General features: G+C 46.6%; 1 protein-coding gene across 2 annotated transcripts in view; it reads left to right on the forward strand.

Moving 5' to 3' along the window:
• Positions 1-18,810, forward strand: part of CTNND2 (catenin delta 2) — a 564,215-nt gene that overhangs the window by 428,004 nt on the left and 117,401 nt on the right. For both annotated transcript variants that reach the window (XM_088023533.1, XM_088023534.1), the window contains 2 exons: positions 6,259-6,376; positions 11,429-11,614. In XM_088023533.1, coding sequence (XP_087879659.1) covers positions 6,259-6,376; positions 11,429-11,614 — 304 coding nt within the window. The remainder of the gene's footprint in view (positions 1-6,258; positions 6,377-11,428; positions 11,615-18,810) is intronic.

Raw genomic sequence — 18,810 nt, forward strand, 5'->3', positions numbered from 1 at the left:
AAGAGGATGAGCCCTAGTGGTTTCTGTGGTGGTGGCCCCTCCTCTGTGGTGGCTCCTCTGAGACCTGGCAGGGCTCACACTGCCCCCATGGACCCTGTAACCACTGACCTGGAGTGAGGGGATCCAGCCGGACGGCTGTCACTGTGTTGACCCAGTGCACTGGGCAGAAGACCCCTTCCTCCCCAACCCTGCACACTTGGCTTTCCCACATGGAGGAAGAGATTGGGGTTTCTTGGTCAGTGATTTTGGAACCCACACACAAGCTCTCTCAAGGCCTTTTGTAGGAGAGAAGACATAGTTGCTGTTTCCCCATGGAGACAAATGCATCTGAATCCTGAAGCCCAAGCTCTAGAATTAGGAGAGCAACGTTCTGGTCAGACCAAGGTGCTGCTGATTTTGATTGGAGGTTCTTGGACTTTTTTGCGTCCTGGCCTCAGAATACACCGTAAGTCCCATTCCTTCATCACAGAAAAAACACGCACATAGCATACATATAAAACTCTATGAAATTTTGAGGAAAATGCCAGGAATTCAGAGACTCCTCCTGAATCCTATAACCAGGCTTCCGATGAGAATCTAGGTCAGGGCTTGGCAAATTAGGGCCCACGGGCCAAATCCCACCCGTGACCTGTTATTGTATGGCTGCAGATAAGAGTGGGTTTAACATTTTTAAAAGGAGGTGGAGGAGGGGAAGTTACGGAGACCCCGTGTGGTTCCCAAACCTGAAATACTCACTCCCTGGCTCCTTACAGAAAAGTTCTCTACTCCTGATTTAGATGCGTGGATAGAAGGATCTCTATAAAATGGAATGTTTTTAACTAAAGCAAAAGCAAGCCTACTTCACGGGAGAATGGCTTGAGCATGATTGCTATCATTTCCCTTTCCCGTGCTTAACTCAGACCAGGTAACTTATGAGAAGCTACAAATTTCATGGGTAATCACGTGGTCAGGAAGTTGAGATGATGCACATTTGTGCTTTGCTTAGATTCCCCCTCACAAACTTGGTGTTAGTTCCAGGATTTTCACAGTGTGCCAGTTGGAAGCCTGTGGCAATCGGTCTAGATGCATCGTTGCTGGAGGGGAGGTGGGGGGATGGGGTAACTGGGGGATGGGCATTAAGGAGGGCACGTGATGTGATAGGCACTGGGTTTTGGACGCAACTGATGAATCACTGAACTCTACCTCTGAAACTAAGAATACACTCTGTGTTAATTCATTGATTTTAAATTAAAATAAAATAAATGAATGCGTCATTGGATGTGAGGCCACGATGCCCCTCCCCATCCCGTTAGGTAGAGGAAACTGAGTATCTTTAAGAGTTTATGTATCATGTAGCTCACAGTGGACAATTACATGGTCATTTAATAAATATTTCAATTTCCTGCTGTTGGACTCCCTGCTGAGAGTGGTTCTCAGACAGCAAAGTAAGGTGATGCTGCCCAGCCCTCCTCACATCCCGGAGGGACCAGCCTCAAACATCAGCTGTTACAGGTGCCCTAAAATCTTGCGCCTGGAACAACAAAAGGGCGCTGAAGGGGCCAAGGCAGAGGTCTGACCAAGCCTAGGCAGCGTGTTGGCTCAAAGGCAGTGGCCTAGACGCAGAAGGAAAAGCATTGCAGGTGGGCAGGGTGGGGCGGGGAGGTCAACACAGCCTCCGATCCCCAGACAGACTCTCTTTATCTGTGGTTGAGCGGACAGAGGCTCGAGCCCCTGGGGGTCCCTGGTATCCCCAGACCCAGGTCCGGTCCTCCGGGTCCACTCTGTGCTGTCATCTGTGGTGGACTCTACCTCTCCCCCTGCCTGCCCTGCTGTGTTGGCACCAAGGCCTTACTGAGTGTGTGGCATTGTATTTCAGCTTTGCCTTGGGGCCACCTGTATTTCTTGAAATGGTCTAAGCTCTGCTCTCTGAGGATCCTGGCAACCCCACCCCACTCCTCACACTGGTGTGTAGTCTCAGAAGCTCAGCCCAGGGTCCCAGAGACCCAGCAACTGGGTTCTGCTGGTGAGATGAGCCAAAGAAGCCCAGGGAGCCCCAGCCCAGAGATGTGCAGGAAGGACCCAGGGCTCAAGGTGATGGGGACGGACCTGGTGCGAGATGACCGCAGGGGAGGGCAGGTCATAAAAGCCAAGGAGCAGGGGGGCGGAGAGGAGAGGAGGGAACAGAGAGCAGAGGAAGAGAACCCGAGCCAGAAATCTCTTCCTGCAAGCCTGGGGCGAAGACTGCTACAGCTCGGTAATACCTGATTGGCTCCAAATGACAAAATCGTGTCATTCTCTCTTGCACTCTGTGTGATCAATATCATCAACAGTCGGAAGAAAGCTGATAGCTCAGACTTGCTTAGTTTGAGATATGATACTAGCTTGAGATACCACACGCTATGTTCAGTTTTTTTTTTTTCTTTCTTCCCAAATTGAGGCTGACCTGAATAGTCCAGGATGGGGACAAGCCTGCATTCTTGATGTAACAGATATCTGATATCATCCAGTGAGTATGGAGGGCAGAGGCAAATCAGTCACCCAAATTCCAGTCCAGCTGAATGCACGTGTAATAACCAACTTGCACCGAGCCCCTAGGTGGTGTAGGGCACGCAGCTGCATGCTGGGTATACAAACAACAATGACATGCCCTCTGCCCTCCAGAAGGTTCTCAAGCAGTAAGAAGGTCACAGCCTAAATAATTCTAATCCAAAGTCAATGGTGACCAGTAAGAGAGACTCAAAGAGCAAGGGCAGTGCAGAGAAGAGAGAGGCCAATTTCAAGTTGAGTAGTCGCTAAAAATCCTCATCCATGGGTTTTCTCTGTGGTTTCACTGTCCATATCCTGGCCAGCCGAAGTAGGGACGCATAAAATGAGGTCTTCCATGTGACCTGCTTCATGTAGGGTACAAGGACCACTTGGGATCCTATGAGAGCTGCAATTATTGAATTTGTTCTTAATAAGCTCAGTGAGTGATGGAGGCTCAGAGAAACGGGATGTCAAACAGCACTGAAGATGGAGAAAATAAAGCAGTTTAACAAGTTACATTGGAACAAAAGAGATCATAAGAGATTCTGTATCTTTTAATTGTAAGAAATAAAAATAAATTTTCATTTTTTATTAATTAGATAAAAAGATCGTAGAAACTGTAGGCAGAAATTTCCAAATAACATGTAAACTGACAGTTCAATCAAGATTATGAAGATTATTTCTAAGGAAAAGCTATTGTACCATCTTTGGGCTTTTTACAAATAATCTGTTAAGTATTTGTTGTAATGTTGTGTTTATGCGTAGAATTTTGCTGCGCCAGTTTCTCATCTGACAAGAAAATCACCTCTGTCAAGAAGGGCACCTCTGTCAAATGCAACAGGAAGGAGGATCTTTGTAGGTTGAACACTGGCTCCTTGTCACTTACTTAGGACCGTAATTACAATTAATTGTTACAGTGACCAACACAGAAAGTTACTGGGTTTTTTATTTTTAACCAGTGAGGCATGCATAATATAGTAGATCTTATTTTGTGGGGGGAAAGGAGAAAGAGGAAACTCTCCTCTCCTCCAGTGTAGAAAACCAGGGGTAGTCTTCTGATACGTTTCCTCATTCAGGAGTAGTTGCTTCAAAGTGAACCCAACCCTAAAGGGTCTGTAGGACACCATTGATTAAGAGACATGTGCACACCTCATTCTGTTTAAAAATACATATTGAAGCATCTTCATACCTGCAGACACCGTGGTAACTCCATCCTCCCCTCTGTAACACAGGGGTATGTGTATGTGTGTGTTTACTTACGTATGTTTGTGTGTGTACGTGCGTGTGTGTCACTCATTTCTCCTTCCCCACTGAGACCCAAACTTACTAGTCTTTCTCATTTCTCAGTATCTTACACATTTTTTAAAGATTTTATTGTTAAGTAATCTCTACACCCAGCGTGGGGCTCGAACGAGCTCACAACGCAGAGATCGAGTCGCCTGCTCCATTGACTGAGCCGGTTGGGCGCCCTCAATATCTTGCACATCGTAATATAGCAGCCAATTAATAACCTTTTAATTTTGGAGGAGGCCAGGCTAGAATCAAACAGAATAAAGAAAACTGCTTAGGTTAATATTCACAACTTGTAATGTTGACAGAGTTGGAAATTCCTGATCTTTCTCATGGTTGCCCTGCCCATTCATTGGTTACCAGTGAGCATAGGCTGATCACTTCGAAGCGGATTTGTGAATCAGGCTGCAGTCCGTCCTCATCATCGTAAAGCTACTCAAGAGAAGGACTGAGTGCTCACCAGCCAGGGAGGAGGGTGGAGGATTTTAGACTAGGGTGTAGAGAGCTTACCCCTGAGGCACTTTCAAGACTAAATCCCACCATTCTCTCTTTGGAAACACGACCTCTTCAAAGCACAGAGGCAAGATTTAAACACACGGGCCCACATTGCCATCCAGCATTCTTCTGGCCAAAGAGGTCTGATGGGAATTTTTGACAAGCCTATTACTCTAACAGCCGCAAAGCTGGACCTGGCAAAAATCATACCAAGGAGGGGTGGTCTAAAAATGCTCTCTCACAAAGGCCATCCTTCCAGTCTAGAATAATAGAGGTTTAGAATAAAACCCTCACAGCTTCTTCCTGCAGAAAGTTGGTTCTTCCTCCCTCCCCAGATCTTGTCAGAAATGAGGGTTAGCCACCCCCAGGGGGATTCCTAACACTTTACATAAAAATACCATCAATGTTTGCCCAGTTATACTTCCAAGGAACTGAGAAATTTTGTTTATATTTTCAGATCTGCAAATGCCAAAAATATTAATTTGAATTGAATAACCTTTCCCAGTCTTACATTCAAATGCGGAAAGATCTTATTTAAACACATCCTACAGAACCTTCTAGATAATCAGAGCGAACATTTCTGTTTGGTAGCATTCTAGCGTTAGGCCTATTTTCCTTTAATTCCTTAAAAAAGCGGTGCATCCGTGTGGCCCGTCAAGCCTGGAGGCCTCACCTTCCTCTCCTTCAGACCCGGTTCTGTTCTAGCCGCTCCAGTTACTGCCTCCGTGCCCTCTGTGCCTCAGTGTTCTCATCTGTAAAATAGAATGAAATGTAACCTTGAAGGACATTTTGAAAATGAAATGGGAAACACTTGTGTCATTAGAGTGTGGGCATGAGACTCATTCTGCTCAGTGTCTCCTGCAGGCTCTGCCCAGGGCCGCAGGTTCTTGAGTTCAGACACGTGGCCGCACCCAGCGGTCAGCAAAGAGCCCCGCCCTCCCCAACCGAGCCCTCTCCCTAGAGCCAGAGTCCGAGTGGTAGTTCTCAACCTCAGCATCACCAAATAGGAAGTTATCCAACTCCCCCCCCAGGGCCCGAAGTGGAGCCAGGCCGTCTCCTCCAGGTGATTCTGCTACTAGCCAAGCTCGAGAGCCGTTGTTCAACCAGGATCTTTCTCGAGAGATCACTCTTCCTCACCATCTCTAAATTCCTTCAGCCCCTTTATACCTTCTCCTAACTCACCTCCAGCATGTCTCCAGAGGCTGTGTTTTCTGAGTTGCTGCAGAAGTTCTCTACCTGAACCAAATCCTAACCCTGGGTAGGAGAGGGGAAACGTGCTCTCAGGTGGCAGGGTCACTAAAAGCACCCCAGCCCTTGACGAGGCTTGTCTCATGTGTTTTGTAGGGGTGAAAGATCTCTCTGCTTCCCCGCTGCGTCTTTCCTGACCATCCCCCCTTCTGTTGGCTTAAGCTCAGCGTGCGCTGGTACGGGAAGGAGACTGGGTTACTCCTGCCCATCAAAGGCGCCATGGGCATCCCAATGACTAAATTTTCACAGAAACGCCTCCCTGTGTTCTTAGAATAAATTTCTAGAAGTTTACTGCTGGCAGGATCAAGGTAGGTATATTTTGGAGGCAGGTGAAATTAGATCACTAAAATATTTCAGTAAGTTGGAAGCTCTGTGTCTGTAAAACATTCTTTTCACACTTCTCAAAGAAAAAGCCTTTGATTCAAAGAGCTTCTGGTTTCCCTCTTCCACTGTCAATGAAGTAAACCTTGAAGACTTTCCAAGAGTCTCCATTCTCAGTGGTCACGGGACCTTCATAGCTGACACGTTCAGAAATCTGTATCTCCATTCGCCAAGTTGTATGGCAGATCCCTGTAACTCAGCCGGTTCTGGGATGCATTTGTGCAAGCCATCCCTACTCGTTCAAACTGTGTTCTTGGTAAATATTCCGGAGTCGGGCACAGAAGAAGGTTCTTTTGGGGACCCCCACGGAGGTAGCTAATGCACCCTTTTGCTTTGCAGGAATGTTAGCTCAGCTGGAGAGGAGGCTCGCAGAAGGATGCGGGAATGTGATGGGCTCACAGATGCACTGCTCTACGTGATCCAGTCTGCACTGGGGAGCAGCGAGATCGACAGCAAGGTTTGTTGTTTTTGCATAGATTAAACATCTTGGTGAATAAAGATGCCCAAGGGACTAAGCAATGGCCAACAACAGCAGAGAGCTAATGCTGTGCTTAATACCTTCACTCTGCAATCTCTCTTGGTCTCCCTGTAGGAATCCAAATTTTCTAGATGGCTTCTAATCCTAGCCTAGAACTAGACACCTAAGTCTCGATTAATAACGAATAACCATGTGGATTGTTTTGAGTTACTCAAACCAGATGCATGTATAAACGTTTACACACCACATTACCCACAAGCGTCCAGGTTTAGTTTATAAAGTCTGCTTTCAAAAGAAAGAGGAATGTTGAAACTACCTGAGCTTTGAATAATTCTGTATTGTTACAAGTTAGCTTTTTACAAATGTTAATTGTATCGAATGCCACTTTAAAAATGCCTTATGAAGACTGAAGAACCTTGGTAAAAATCTAAGTACATGGGACTGTCCACATGTTCATCCTCAGAATCTAGTCAGTGTTTCAGTTCATAAGCCAGAATAGAATTAGGTGAGCTTTTCCAGTGTGGGAGGCATTTTGTTTTGCCTCAATTTGCCTCTTGATTGGTTTTGATTCAATCTAAATGTAAAATTGTCAAGTAATAATATCTTGATATAAACACAGACTTTACGGATGCTTCTGAAGTCACCATGTGATAAATGCAAGACCTTAATGAGAATTTCTCCAGAGCCACACTATTGACATTTTGGGCCAAGTTATTCTGTGTTGTGGGGCCGTCCTGTACATCGTAGGATGTTGAGCTGCATCCCCGGGCTTTCCCCACTGGATGCCAATAGCTTCTCCCTTCCTGGTGGTGACAAACAGAAATGTCTCCATACATCGCCCAGTGTCCCCCAGGGGAGCAGAATTGGCCCTGGTGTGAACCACAGCCATGTGCCTAGACCCCATCCCGGCCCTCTGACTCGGAATGTCCACCTCTGGTCTCAGACTTGTGTTCCTTTAAAAGTTCATCTGATGATTTGATGTGCATCCTCAACTGAGCTAATCTTCAGCAGATAAGCTGCAGCTTTGAAATGGACTCTGATCAGGAATACGATGACATGTTATTTAGTTATAAAGCCAGGTAAAGAACAGGTAGGGGTGGTTTTATCCCCTGAGTTACCAACAGGCATGGGGAGAGACCTAGCAGTCCTCCACCTTGCCTGCACCGTGGAGTGGGCTGAGAAATTGAGACAAGTGCTGATAGCTGAGCCCTACTCCCCACAGCCCTGGATGCGCATACCTTCTGGAACTCCCAACACTTTGAGTACTAGTCTGCTGCAGTTATGAACGCGGTTTGTCATCTGATCACCATCACTGAGTTACTCAGGCATCCATTAGTTACTCTGTAAGTGTTGTCAATTTCGAAGACGGACTATGAGGTGCTAAAGATTTAATCAGCCCCTCTCACAAACACCCTTAATAGCCATTTTAGAACTTTTAATATCATTGATAGGAAAATGAAGTCCGTAAAAAAAATGACCAGTCAAGATGTCTTGAGTATTTATAGATGCCTGTTAATATAATAGACCAGCGATTTTTAAACGAGCCGCCGGAGATAATTCACAAAGTCTGCCGTGCCCAGGATCTCCGCATTCAGAGCAGTAAAGACTACAGCATCGGGACAGGAAGCCTCCTACCATAATGGATACAAAAAGAGCTTTAAGACTGTCTGGGCCTTGCGGTTGAAATTAAAAGCAGAGTCCACAGCCTCTTGCCTTGGCCAAGTGCCCATGCCAACACTGGTGGGAAGGTAGCCTTTTAGCAGGATGGTCCCAAAACAAAGTGCTGTGAGCCCCCACACCTCTTTCCTGACCTGGCAGATGGCTAGATCCCAGGAGCCCCTGGGAGATCCCCTCTTTTAATGTCCACGTTGTATTCCAAAAGAGGAACCTGGAACCATGGGGAGTGTTGAGGGCGGCAGTGAGAAAACATGGCTATTTCTGCTGAAGCCGCAAGAGCGCGGAGCCTGCGTAGATGCGCCCCCTCCAGCTCCCGCTCACTAGAGGACTGTCCCTGAGTACCCCCGACTTCACGACGAAGAGGCTCGTCATAGCTTCTGAATGGATCGGATGCCACAAGGGACTTAGCAGTGCCTGGCCGTCCAGAACGTGCCGCAGAGCTTTACCGTGTTGTGGTCCCGCAGCATCCCACTTGGCCCTCTGCCTGGTCCGCTCTGAGCTTTCACAGGGACAAGGTAGAGAGGGAAGGAGTTAATGCGTAAAAGGGCCCGGAATCCGTGCAAGTTCTCAGCTCGGCTCCTGCAATTGGGACGGTTTGTTGAATGGGTACCCTATGGTAGCGCAATCCACAGACAACTTCCACATTAGCCCTTTCTAATAGAAAATAAGGAGTCAAAATGACCCTTGTGGCCAAGAGGAGTGGCTAAAAGCACCGGTGGACAGCAGTGGATGTCAAAAGCAGAGCCACCAGCTGCCACGTGCCTTCTGCTGGTAACCCAGAGAAGGGCAGTAGCCGCCTTTTCTACTGGTAACCCAGAGAAGGGCAGTAGCCGCCTTTTTTTTTTTTTCTACCCTCTTTCCCCACTCCCTCAGAGAGAAGAGCTTGAAGAGGGGTGACCCGCCCACACCAAGCCTGGCTAGAGAGACCAGGTCAGTCCGGGTGACTGCCTCGCCCCGTCCCACCCTCTCCACTGCACCCCCTCCCTCTGCCAACCCTGCTTTCTCTCCCCTCCAGCATTCTCCCACAGCATCCCCCAGCCACAGGTAGATTAGAAAGCATTTCTGGAAACTGCCTACGTGTTCCCCGGTAGTCATTTGTTAAACAGAGGCACGGAGATGCCCCTGGGGAAGATGAACAGCAGGATGAGAAAGAAGTTGATTCTCCCAAGTCTTTGATGTAAGAAGAATCAGTTTGAGCTGATTTAAAAATCCTTCTGACTTATGCCATAACATTTTCCTTTCAGGCAGAGACTTTTCTGTCTTTCATGCATCATCCTGTGTTTACCTGCTTTCATGCCGGTTCCTTTTTTGATGCTGAGAGGATGCTTGAAATAGATAATCAAGTTGACTCAAAGCCTGTGGGATTAGCAGCCATGAAACCTTGAAAAGCTGACAAGAAAGGTCTGGAATGGCAAGGCTCCAGAGACAGATCCTGAAAACAGGTTTTCCTGGTTGATTGTCATGCCCCCCCTAGTTGAGTCAAAGACACACCCACAGCCTTTGCCCAGATTCCTGTCCTGGGAGGGGGGAGCAGTGCGGCCCCCACCCGACCCAATACTAGAGAGAAGTGGCCCTATCTGCTGGGGAGGGGGGCGTCTCATCCCCTTCATCTGTGAAATGGAACCATGGTCCCTGTCTCAAACAATGGTGCACACGCAGGTGCCTGAGAAGCCATAACCAAGTTGGCACGCTTTTAAAAATAAAACCTAGCTCCATTCAATTTTTCTCCCCCATCGTGATTTTGTTTTATTTAAAAAAAAAAGTTGGGTGTATATTTCCTCTTCCCACCATTCATCAAATGCAGGGCAAAGGTTAAAAGGTTGATCCAAAGTTCATGAGTGAAACCTAGGCTCCAATGTGGTGATATTTCAGAGGAAGGGTCTTTGGGAGGAAATGGAAGCACAGAGAGATTAAGCATTTGCCCAAGGTCACACAGCCCCTGAAATGGCAGAGCCAGGACTCAAACCTAGGCTCGCTGGTTCTAGGTCCGTGCTCTGGACTTGCCGGCGGTGCTGCACCACTGTTCCCAGTCTGAACGCTCGGATAGTGTTTACCCGGGGCCAGGCACTCTTCTCAGCACGTACGTACTGGGTTGGTTTCCCATTGCTGCTCTAGCAAATTACCACAAACATGGTAGCTTAAAACAACAGAAATTGATTATCTTACTGTTTTACAGGTCAGGAGTCCCAGATGGGTCTTGTTGGGCTAAAATCAGTATGTCGCCAGGGCTGCGTTCCTTCTGGAAGCTCAGGGGAGAACCAGTTTTCTTGTCTTTCCCAGCTTCTAGAGGTGCCCACAATTCCTTGGCTTGTGGCCCCTTCTTCCATCTTCAAATCCAGCAGTGAGAGGTCACACCTTCTCACACCACTTCACTTCACCACTTCTGCCACCCCCTCTCAACTGTAGGACCCTCCTGGTTACATGGGCCCAACGGGATAATCCAGGACAATCTCCCCAACTAAAGGTCAGCTGATGAGGTCTATCTGCAACCTCCATTCCCCCTGGCCAGATAACCCAACCTTTTCACAGCTTACAGAGATTAATGTGGACATCCTGGGGGCAGGGGGCGTTCCGCCTGCTCATCCATACTCGACTGTCCTGATCCACACAGGATACATAGTAGCATGTATGTATCTACTCTGACCATCTTACAGAGGAAGTTACTGAGTCAGAGAGAGGGTGGGTGTCTTGTCCAAATCACACAGCCAGCAGAGATCAAGGGCCTTACAGGTGTCTAGCCGCACAACGTGTGTCCTCAAGCACTGGTTAACCCCGACGCTAAGAAAACAGGAACACCAGCTATGTCCAAACAAATCAGTAGCATGGAAACATTTATGCCCCCAGGTGATCCCAGCACTCGGTTTGCCTGGGACCCCCCCACCTTTATATCTCTTACCTCATTTTACTCCCAGAAAGTGCCCTGGTAGGTGGGAAATACTGGGGTCTCCGTCCTGGAGCTGGTGGGAATGTGAGTATCCACGCTCTCGATGATTCTGAGCCCTGGTCCCCAGGCGGGAGCGGTGAGTGCGTGGGCCATATCTGGGACCTCTCCCAGGTTGTGGATTCTTTCCTGCTCCCCAGTGAACTTCAATCAACAATGACAGTTGTTTATAAAAGTAACTAGCGTGGATAAGAAGAGGTTTTAAGACCTTCTCAGGCTTCTCTCAATTCTTTCCACTGTGGCTGACAAGGGAGCCTTTAAGGAGCCAGCAGCTAAATGTGTCCGGAAAGAATCGGGGATGTGGAAATGACTGCTTTCTCGGGTGGAGAAGGAGTGCTGGTTAGTTTTTATTCATTCCTCCTTGGTTTCCTTTCCTTTTTTTTTTTTTTTTTTTTTTTTTTTGGGTTCTCCAGACCGTTGAAAACTGTGTGTGCATTTTAAGGAACCTGTCATACCGGCTGGCAGCAGAAACTTCTCAGGGACAGCACATGGGCACGGATGAGCTGGACGGGCTGCTCTGTGGAGAGGCCAATGGCAAAGACGCGGAGAGTTCCGGGTGCTGGGGCAAGAAGAAGAAGAAAAAGAAATCCCAAGATCAGGTAATGCGGGCGACTCGCAGCTACATGCAGTGATCCCCTTCCCTAATGGCAGCATTAATATCTCTTCCGCACAGATAGGTAACGGGGCTCTATACATTCCGTGCCTGGTAAAATCACTCACGCATCTGCACAATTTTTCCGTGGGGCTTTCACGGCTCAGACGGGGGAGCCTCACATGACTCCCCGCCATGTCCTGCAGTCCAGCCCAGATAGGAACTTTGAGAAAGAGTGTCTCGTGGGTCCTGGGCAGGCTCTAAAGTCCCAGCTTGTAGAGTCTGCCCCGGGTGCTGATTCTTCTGTGTGTCGATCTGCACATTGATGGAGGTCCTCACCAGGGACAGGCGGGGTGCCTTGCAGGTGGTACAGATGTGCACAGTAGGTGTGGTGTCAGAAGGGAAGCTGAGCAGAAATGCACAAAAACCCAACACATAGTTCACTGCATGTTTTGAAACATTTCGATGTGTAATCTCGCACTTATTGTTAGAAATGGTGGAGGGGCGCTCAGACTCACAGTTCTCCAACAGAATGACATTAGGAGCTTGGCCTTGGGGGACAATTCTGATAAGTTCAGAAAGCTGTCCAGCTGGAGAGGTCTCTTCAAAACGGATGGACTTCACCTCGAGCCGCTGTAAGTAGGCTGCCTGCAGTGAAGTAAAGGCCAATAGGCAGCCACTCTTGGCCTTGGTGGAATCAAGACAGCCTCCAGCCCTCTCCCTGGGAGCCTCTGGGAGGCAGAATCCTTCACCCACTGGGGCCCCCAGGGAAGGGAGTAGTGTGAGCAGTACCTGCCGGCCCGAAACTCCTGCTACCGAGGTTGTCCCATCTTACTGTGGTCTGGACAGTGTGCTCATGCGTCCAGACTCCCCCTGGACACCATGGTCATTTCCGAGCGGCTAAGGGTCATACAGACCCAAGATCTGGCTGTCCTCAGAAGTGAACAATTAAGAAAGCAGGACAGAACTCACAACACTCTCTCCTCGCAGGTTTTAACTCAAAATAAATAGGCAGAAGTGTCTGGTCAGACCACAGCACATCATTTTTCAAAGTATTTTCAGAGTCATTTTGCTTTGAGGAAGGATTAAAGAAGTTATTTTGTTTGGAGTAAGGATTCATGGGAAGGCATTCTTAAATATAATTCCCAAATTTAACGTGAATGCTCCAGTGTTGGCATTTTTTGGGCTGTAGTTCTCTTGCTGCTTGTGACCCCTGAGGGCTGCTCCAGGAATACCTACAACTTCTAGATCTGTATGCTCCAGCATAAACACACCTATAATTTAAAAAATACATGCTGCTTGCCTTTTTGATGGTAATCATCCACTCTGAGAAGTTCCTAACCCTGCTCTCTCTCCTGTCATGGATCAGTGCTCTGTGCCCACTGTCTCCCCAAGCCTTTTAAGAGGATTGAGCCATAGTTCTTAATTCAGCCACTTAAAAACCTCCCATCAGGGGAATGCAATGGTTAACTAGCAGGTATTTCTTGAATGCGTACTATGTGTCAGGCATCGTACCACATAATGTCAGATACCCCAGTTTTCCTTCCCGGTACTACCCAGACCATGGTGGTTTCTGAACTTTTTTAATATCAGATAAGTGATAAATGGCCTAACAAAGGTATAATGAATGGGTCCTTCTCCTGGTTTCCTGCTGCATTACCATATCCCAGAGGGCCCCGTCCCTTCACTGCTTCATCCCGGAAAAGTGAATGAGCATAATAAAGTTTGAAAACAGCATATGGGCAGGAATGCGGTGCTTCCCAGTCTATCCAGTGATCATAAGCCCCCGGGGTCTCACCCACCACCTACAGACTCAGAACCTCCGGGATGGGCCCAGGCAACTTTGGAGGACAGATTTGGGAAATTATATTAACACATTAGCCTTGGTTTAAAAAAGCAAAAGCAAACCTTTGAACTGAGCTTGAATTCACTCTGACTTCAAGGTTTTCTCTCTAGTCTGTTGTTTGAACTCTGAAGAGCATCCTTCTGATGACCCCCACACCTGTCACTGGTGTCCCATCAGTAGGAGTCAGCCCCAAACCCTCAACCCTTTTTCCAACTCTGGCAAGGTGTGCTCACGTGGCTTGAAGCCCTTCAAGTGACCGGCGAGCTTAGGTATTGATTGGGTCCGGAGAAGTCAGGAGTCAGAAGAGAATATTCATGGACTTCCCCCCAAAAGGCAGCCCTCCTTTCAAGCTGGTTAGCTGCTTCCTTAGAACCTTATGATGAACAACTTACCACCTTAGAATGTTGTATTTTTGAACCATATTTTATGACATCGATGAGCTATTTTCTAAGTTGAGTAAGATGAAGAGATTCATACAGTTTTATCATTTTTGCCAAAAGTCTAAGTGAAGATTTATAAGGGTCATTTGTCCCATGTTTTTCTGAGGATATTCTTTAAGGAAACAAAAAGGATTTCTTGAAGAAAGTTTTGCTGAAACAACCACATTAAAATACAGTAGAACATTGTTGTTTATAAAGAAACTTCAGAGTTATGGTTTCCTTCAAGTGATAGTTTTGTAAAAGACTTTTAACTGTGCTCTAATATAATACAAACATATTTTATGAAAAATTTTAATGTAAACAGATAGTAGTTACGCTTGTTTGCAAGTCATTTCGTATGTCTGTCAAGTTCAGTATATTTAAAAAAGTCAAGAGTAAAAACCATCTTGCACTTAAAACCGATGGAAGGGAGGCACAGCTGAAAGGTCTGGAGATGGGGAGGAGAGCATCAGTCATGAAGGAGCAGGTGGGCACATCCGCTTGGCAGCCCTCCCAGCCTGGCGACTGGTCCCCTGGAGGGAACTGAATCTAGATGGCGCCACCTGCTGGGAAGGATGGGCATTTGCGCCAGGCTGGGGTCTCCACGGAGTGCTCTGGCTTCACCCTGAGGAACGTGGTTTGCCCTTCCCGGAACAAAGGCGGCCATTCCGAATAGTCTAAAGGAATTAAAGGCCAGCTGTCTCAAGTGAGAGGAGGAACCACGGCCCTAATTCACCCCTGTTAACAGGTTGCAACAAGGTGAAAAATGGAAATGTCCCCAGGCCTAAGACAAAGTATCCCCATCTTTGCCTTCAGAGCCTGCAGGCTGATTTAACTCACCTAGAAGCTTCCGGAAAGTTCTAGGTTTACAGCTTTAAAGATGGTCTGATATCCATTCTCTGGAGTCTCCGTTGCTCATAAAGTCAGGTTTTCAAAGAATATATAGTGATTAGAGAGAATACATAATACAAAGTGAAGTGAAGAAAAATAATAGAAAAACAAGAGTGTATATAGAGTTATAGATATGACATAGTTAAAACCTGGCTGATTTCACAAAATGTGTGTCACATGCAAATATAAAATATGTATATTTTTATCTATTTATATTCGTACGTATACGTATGTGTTTCTAGAGAAAGTGCAGTCACATCAAAGACAGAGGATAGCAATTCTCTTGTACTTGGCATATTAACAAATTTTTTAATAGACATTACATTTGTAATCTTTTCAAGTACCATTTAGAAAATAATATTTTAGAAAGCATGAACTGATTAAGTCAGTGTTTGCTTATAGGAATGTATTCGTCTTCTCTTTAAGATGGCCAGAGAAAGGTATACAAGAAGGTTGTCTAATCCACAGCACATACTTCCTAGGACAGAGGGGCCAGAGATTTTACCAGGAAGACAAAGTGATAAAAATCATAATTGGTTTAATGATTGCCTCTGGAGCTTGCTGTATCCCAGAAATTCATGTTGACTCCTACCTTTGGCATTGTTATTCTATACCTGAGGAAAATGCTATGATACTGTAAAGGTCAGATTTAGTTACAATAAAAATCTCAGAGGCTTTATCCTTTAGATTCTTAATTGGAATAAAGCAAAAAAGTACATGATACAAGGATATGCTTCATTCATGCTCTTATTTCAAGAAGTGGTTGCTATTAGGGCACGTGGGTGGCTCAGTCAGTTAAGCGTCTGGCTCTTGATTTCAGCTCAGGTCATGATCTCAGGGTCGGGAGATGGAGCCCAGCATGGGGCTCCATGCTCGGTGAGGAATCTGCTTGTCCCTCTCCCTCCCCCCACTTGCGCGCATGTGCGAGCGAGCTCTCTCTCTCAAATAAATAAATAACATCTTTAAAGAAAAAAAAGAAAAAAAGAAAGAAAGAAATTGTTGCTATTGAACCACACTGGAACCATCAGACTATGAGCCCCGGCGTGTAGAAGTATTTAACATTTCTGGGCATCATATTCTGATCCAAAATGGCTTTGCAAATTTACTAATCTCTGACTCTGCGTTCCGTGCCTGTTGCCAAATTATAAGAAATTGCTGGTCTCTCTAGCCCTTTTCAGGCAGAACCCTACCCCCGCCCCACCCAACAGTCTACACGGCACGTGCCAAGAGGCACATCTCACCTGTCAGGGGTTCCGCCGCCTTCTAGCAGGGCTCTGTGCCAGTCGCCGGCCACAGTGGGGACAGTTGGCAACCGGAAGATTGGCACCCCGGGAAATGCAAGTAGACAAAATTGCAGTATTTACTTTTCCACCTTTTGTAGAAATAAGCATCTTGTGTTTTTCAATTTGGGATATGGCCAAAGTTCCTGGGATGATATCCTGGGGTTGGTGCTACTCAAAAGTGGATTTGAGGTAAAGAATACTGGCTGCTGGCCAGAGCTGACCTGAGCCTTCCAGACCCCTCCGTGTGAACTGGACAGTGCAGAGAAGCTGCTGAGAAAAAAAAGAAACAACAAAGCAAGACAAGTGAGATGCCCTAGAACTCAGAACTCCTCTTTTCTGCTTGAATATTGCTTGTGAATTTTTTAGTTCATGTGGATATATATGTGTCCACGTGGGTGAGGACATTTAACCTACCAGAATTCAGAGATGATTCTGATCTGATATTTTCATATGGTAGACTTTCTCTCTCCCGATCATCTTTGTTTCACAGTTTAGCGAGCTGTGATCAATTTAAGAGTGGGCATTATTGCTCTTTTCCACCTCTTGCTTACATTGTAGATGCCAAATGCATGGAACGGCAGGAAGTTTCATTTATGATATCACCATGCTCTTTTAGACACAAGAGCAATAGTAATGGGATTCTGCATAACATGATTTAATGCCCTCTTATTTTTTCCCTGATAACAGACATGTCTGGGCAGAACCTCCAGGGGTGTCCACCTGCATGCTTTCCTGGCCCGTCCTTTGTCCCACGGGCAAGCCTCTGAGATTTTGTTCATGTTGTTCCTCTGTCTGGCCTTCTACTCCTGTTCTACTACTTAGGAGATTATCCTCTAAGACCAAATAAAACATCACGTCCCTCCTTTCAAGACTTCTTCCAAGTAAAGAATTACTCATCCTCTAATCTACTTTCACCTGGTTTTATTGAACTTCCCCTCCAGTGCTGATCTACTCTAGTCGCTGACTCCCTTAGAGAGGGAATCTGCTGAGGGGAAGGACTGGGTGAATCTGGTTTCTGTCATTGACTTCTAGCCCAACACCCAAGAACCAGCTATGCTGAGTGACACTCAGTTTTGGGTCCACGGCAGCCTCCACCGCTAGCTGGGGAGGTGTTTGGCGTCGACGTTCACAGCTGTGACTTGTCCCAGCTTTGTCCATTTCTTTCTTGATGACACTTTGCCTCCAGGAGCCACTGTGAGCCAAGAGTATTCTGTAGACCTTCTCTTTTCCATTTTTGGTTCAAACTGCTATCCAGCTTCTCCTGACAGTGCTGCATTTTATTATGTTAGTCAATATTCTGCATCTGCAAGGACCACCAAACCTAACAAACATTCTGTATCATGATAATCATCTGAGAACTTGGGTTTCATGTCAACAAGTGCGTACAGGTGTGTCTCAAAGTTCCCTTGGAGAAGCAATACTTTTGATCATGCCCTGAAGGTGTTAACACATGACACATAAATGGTATTAGATGTCACAAAATCCCATTGCCTGAAAGGTGTCCTGGGATTTTCAGGACTTTGTATCTGGTATCACTTCTTCGTGAGCATCACACATTGCCCACTGCATCATCTGGATGCTGTTGGCCCAGAAACGAGCCTCTGACACTCAATAGTGATCAATGTCCCAAAGTGCACAAATGAATTTTCTTGCTAGTTTAAATCACACTGGAGATTTGAGTTTTAAAGAAGTTTCTCCTTATGTTGGACAAAATGGATGTTAATTATAAGCAAATATAAATATGCATGTATATACATGCGTATATAACATGTAAATTATATATGAGTAAAATAGGAATAAGCCATGAGATGAAAGGGATACACACACCTCCACCACCACACCTCCTAGACAGTGCCACTATTGCAATTTATACCAGGCAGATATCCTTTCAGATCGTCTTTCTCCATTTTTATGCACAGCTTTGTTTAACCCTTCAAAATACAGGTTGACTACATTGATGTGAGTATGAGTTAGGGCGCATGTCAGACAGCCAAGCTCTTAGAGTTTGTAAGTGTCCTGAGGGTTGATAAGTGTCCTTCCCGCTAATGTGAAGGTCGATGCTGCTGGCAGCCCATATCTGTAGTCCGCAGAGGCTCTGAGATCTATGGTGTTCTCCTCTTTGGGAGAATTCCTCTTTCTCATGGTCCATGATGGCTCTTCATGTCCATCATCCAGGAGCAGAAAAGGCACAAGGAAGACAGGGGAGTGGGGGAGTGTCCTTCTCCCCCCCAACCTCCGTGGTCTGTATCGGGTCATGTTAAAACCCAAAGTGCAAGGGGGGCAGGAAAGTGTAGCATATCTGTGGGCCAACCATGACCCCAGGGCATTTTCTTAACTAAGGAAAAGGGGGCGCAGTGGTATACCTCAGGGGATGCAGCAAGAGCTTTCTGTCCCTGTGAGGGGGCATCTTTTATTCCTGAAATTGTTGAGAGTTGTCTGCACACAGTGATGAAAAGTTTGCCTTTATTTATTTCACTCTTGGCAAATTCTCTGCCAACAGTGCAGCCCCTGATTACCTGCCCTTGGTGACCGCCCCCACCGCCCACCTTGACACAGCACGGACGGGGAGACAGGTGTGGGCGTGACACCCACTCGTCTCACTCTGCGTGTTGTTGTACAATAGTTAATCCCGTGACTCAGCATGACCTTTTTCCTTGCCAGCAAATTGTCGCCGGCAGAATGGAGAGAGGGCTGCCAGGAATCGCACCGTAGGGGTGTACTGTGATGTGTGAACCAGTCTCTGATGATCAGAAAATGTGGTTGC

Source organism: Eumetopias jubatus, unplaced genomic scaffold, assembly GCF_037043125.1.
Source record: "Eumetopias jubatus isolate StellerSeaLion01/CBP00866 unplaced genomic scaffold, mEumJub1_p1.0 scaffold_5, whole genome shotgun sequence".
In the NCBI taxonomy this organism is placed as follows: Eukaryota; Metazoa; Chordata; class Mammalia; order Carnivora; family Otariidae; genus Eumetopias; species Eumetopias jubatus.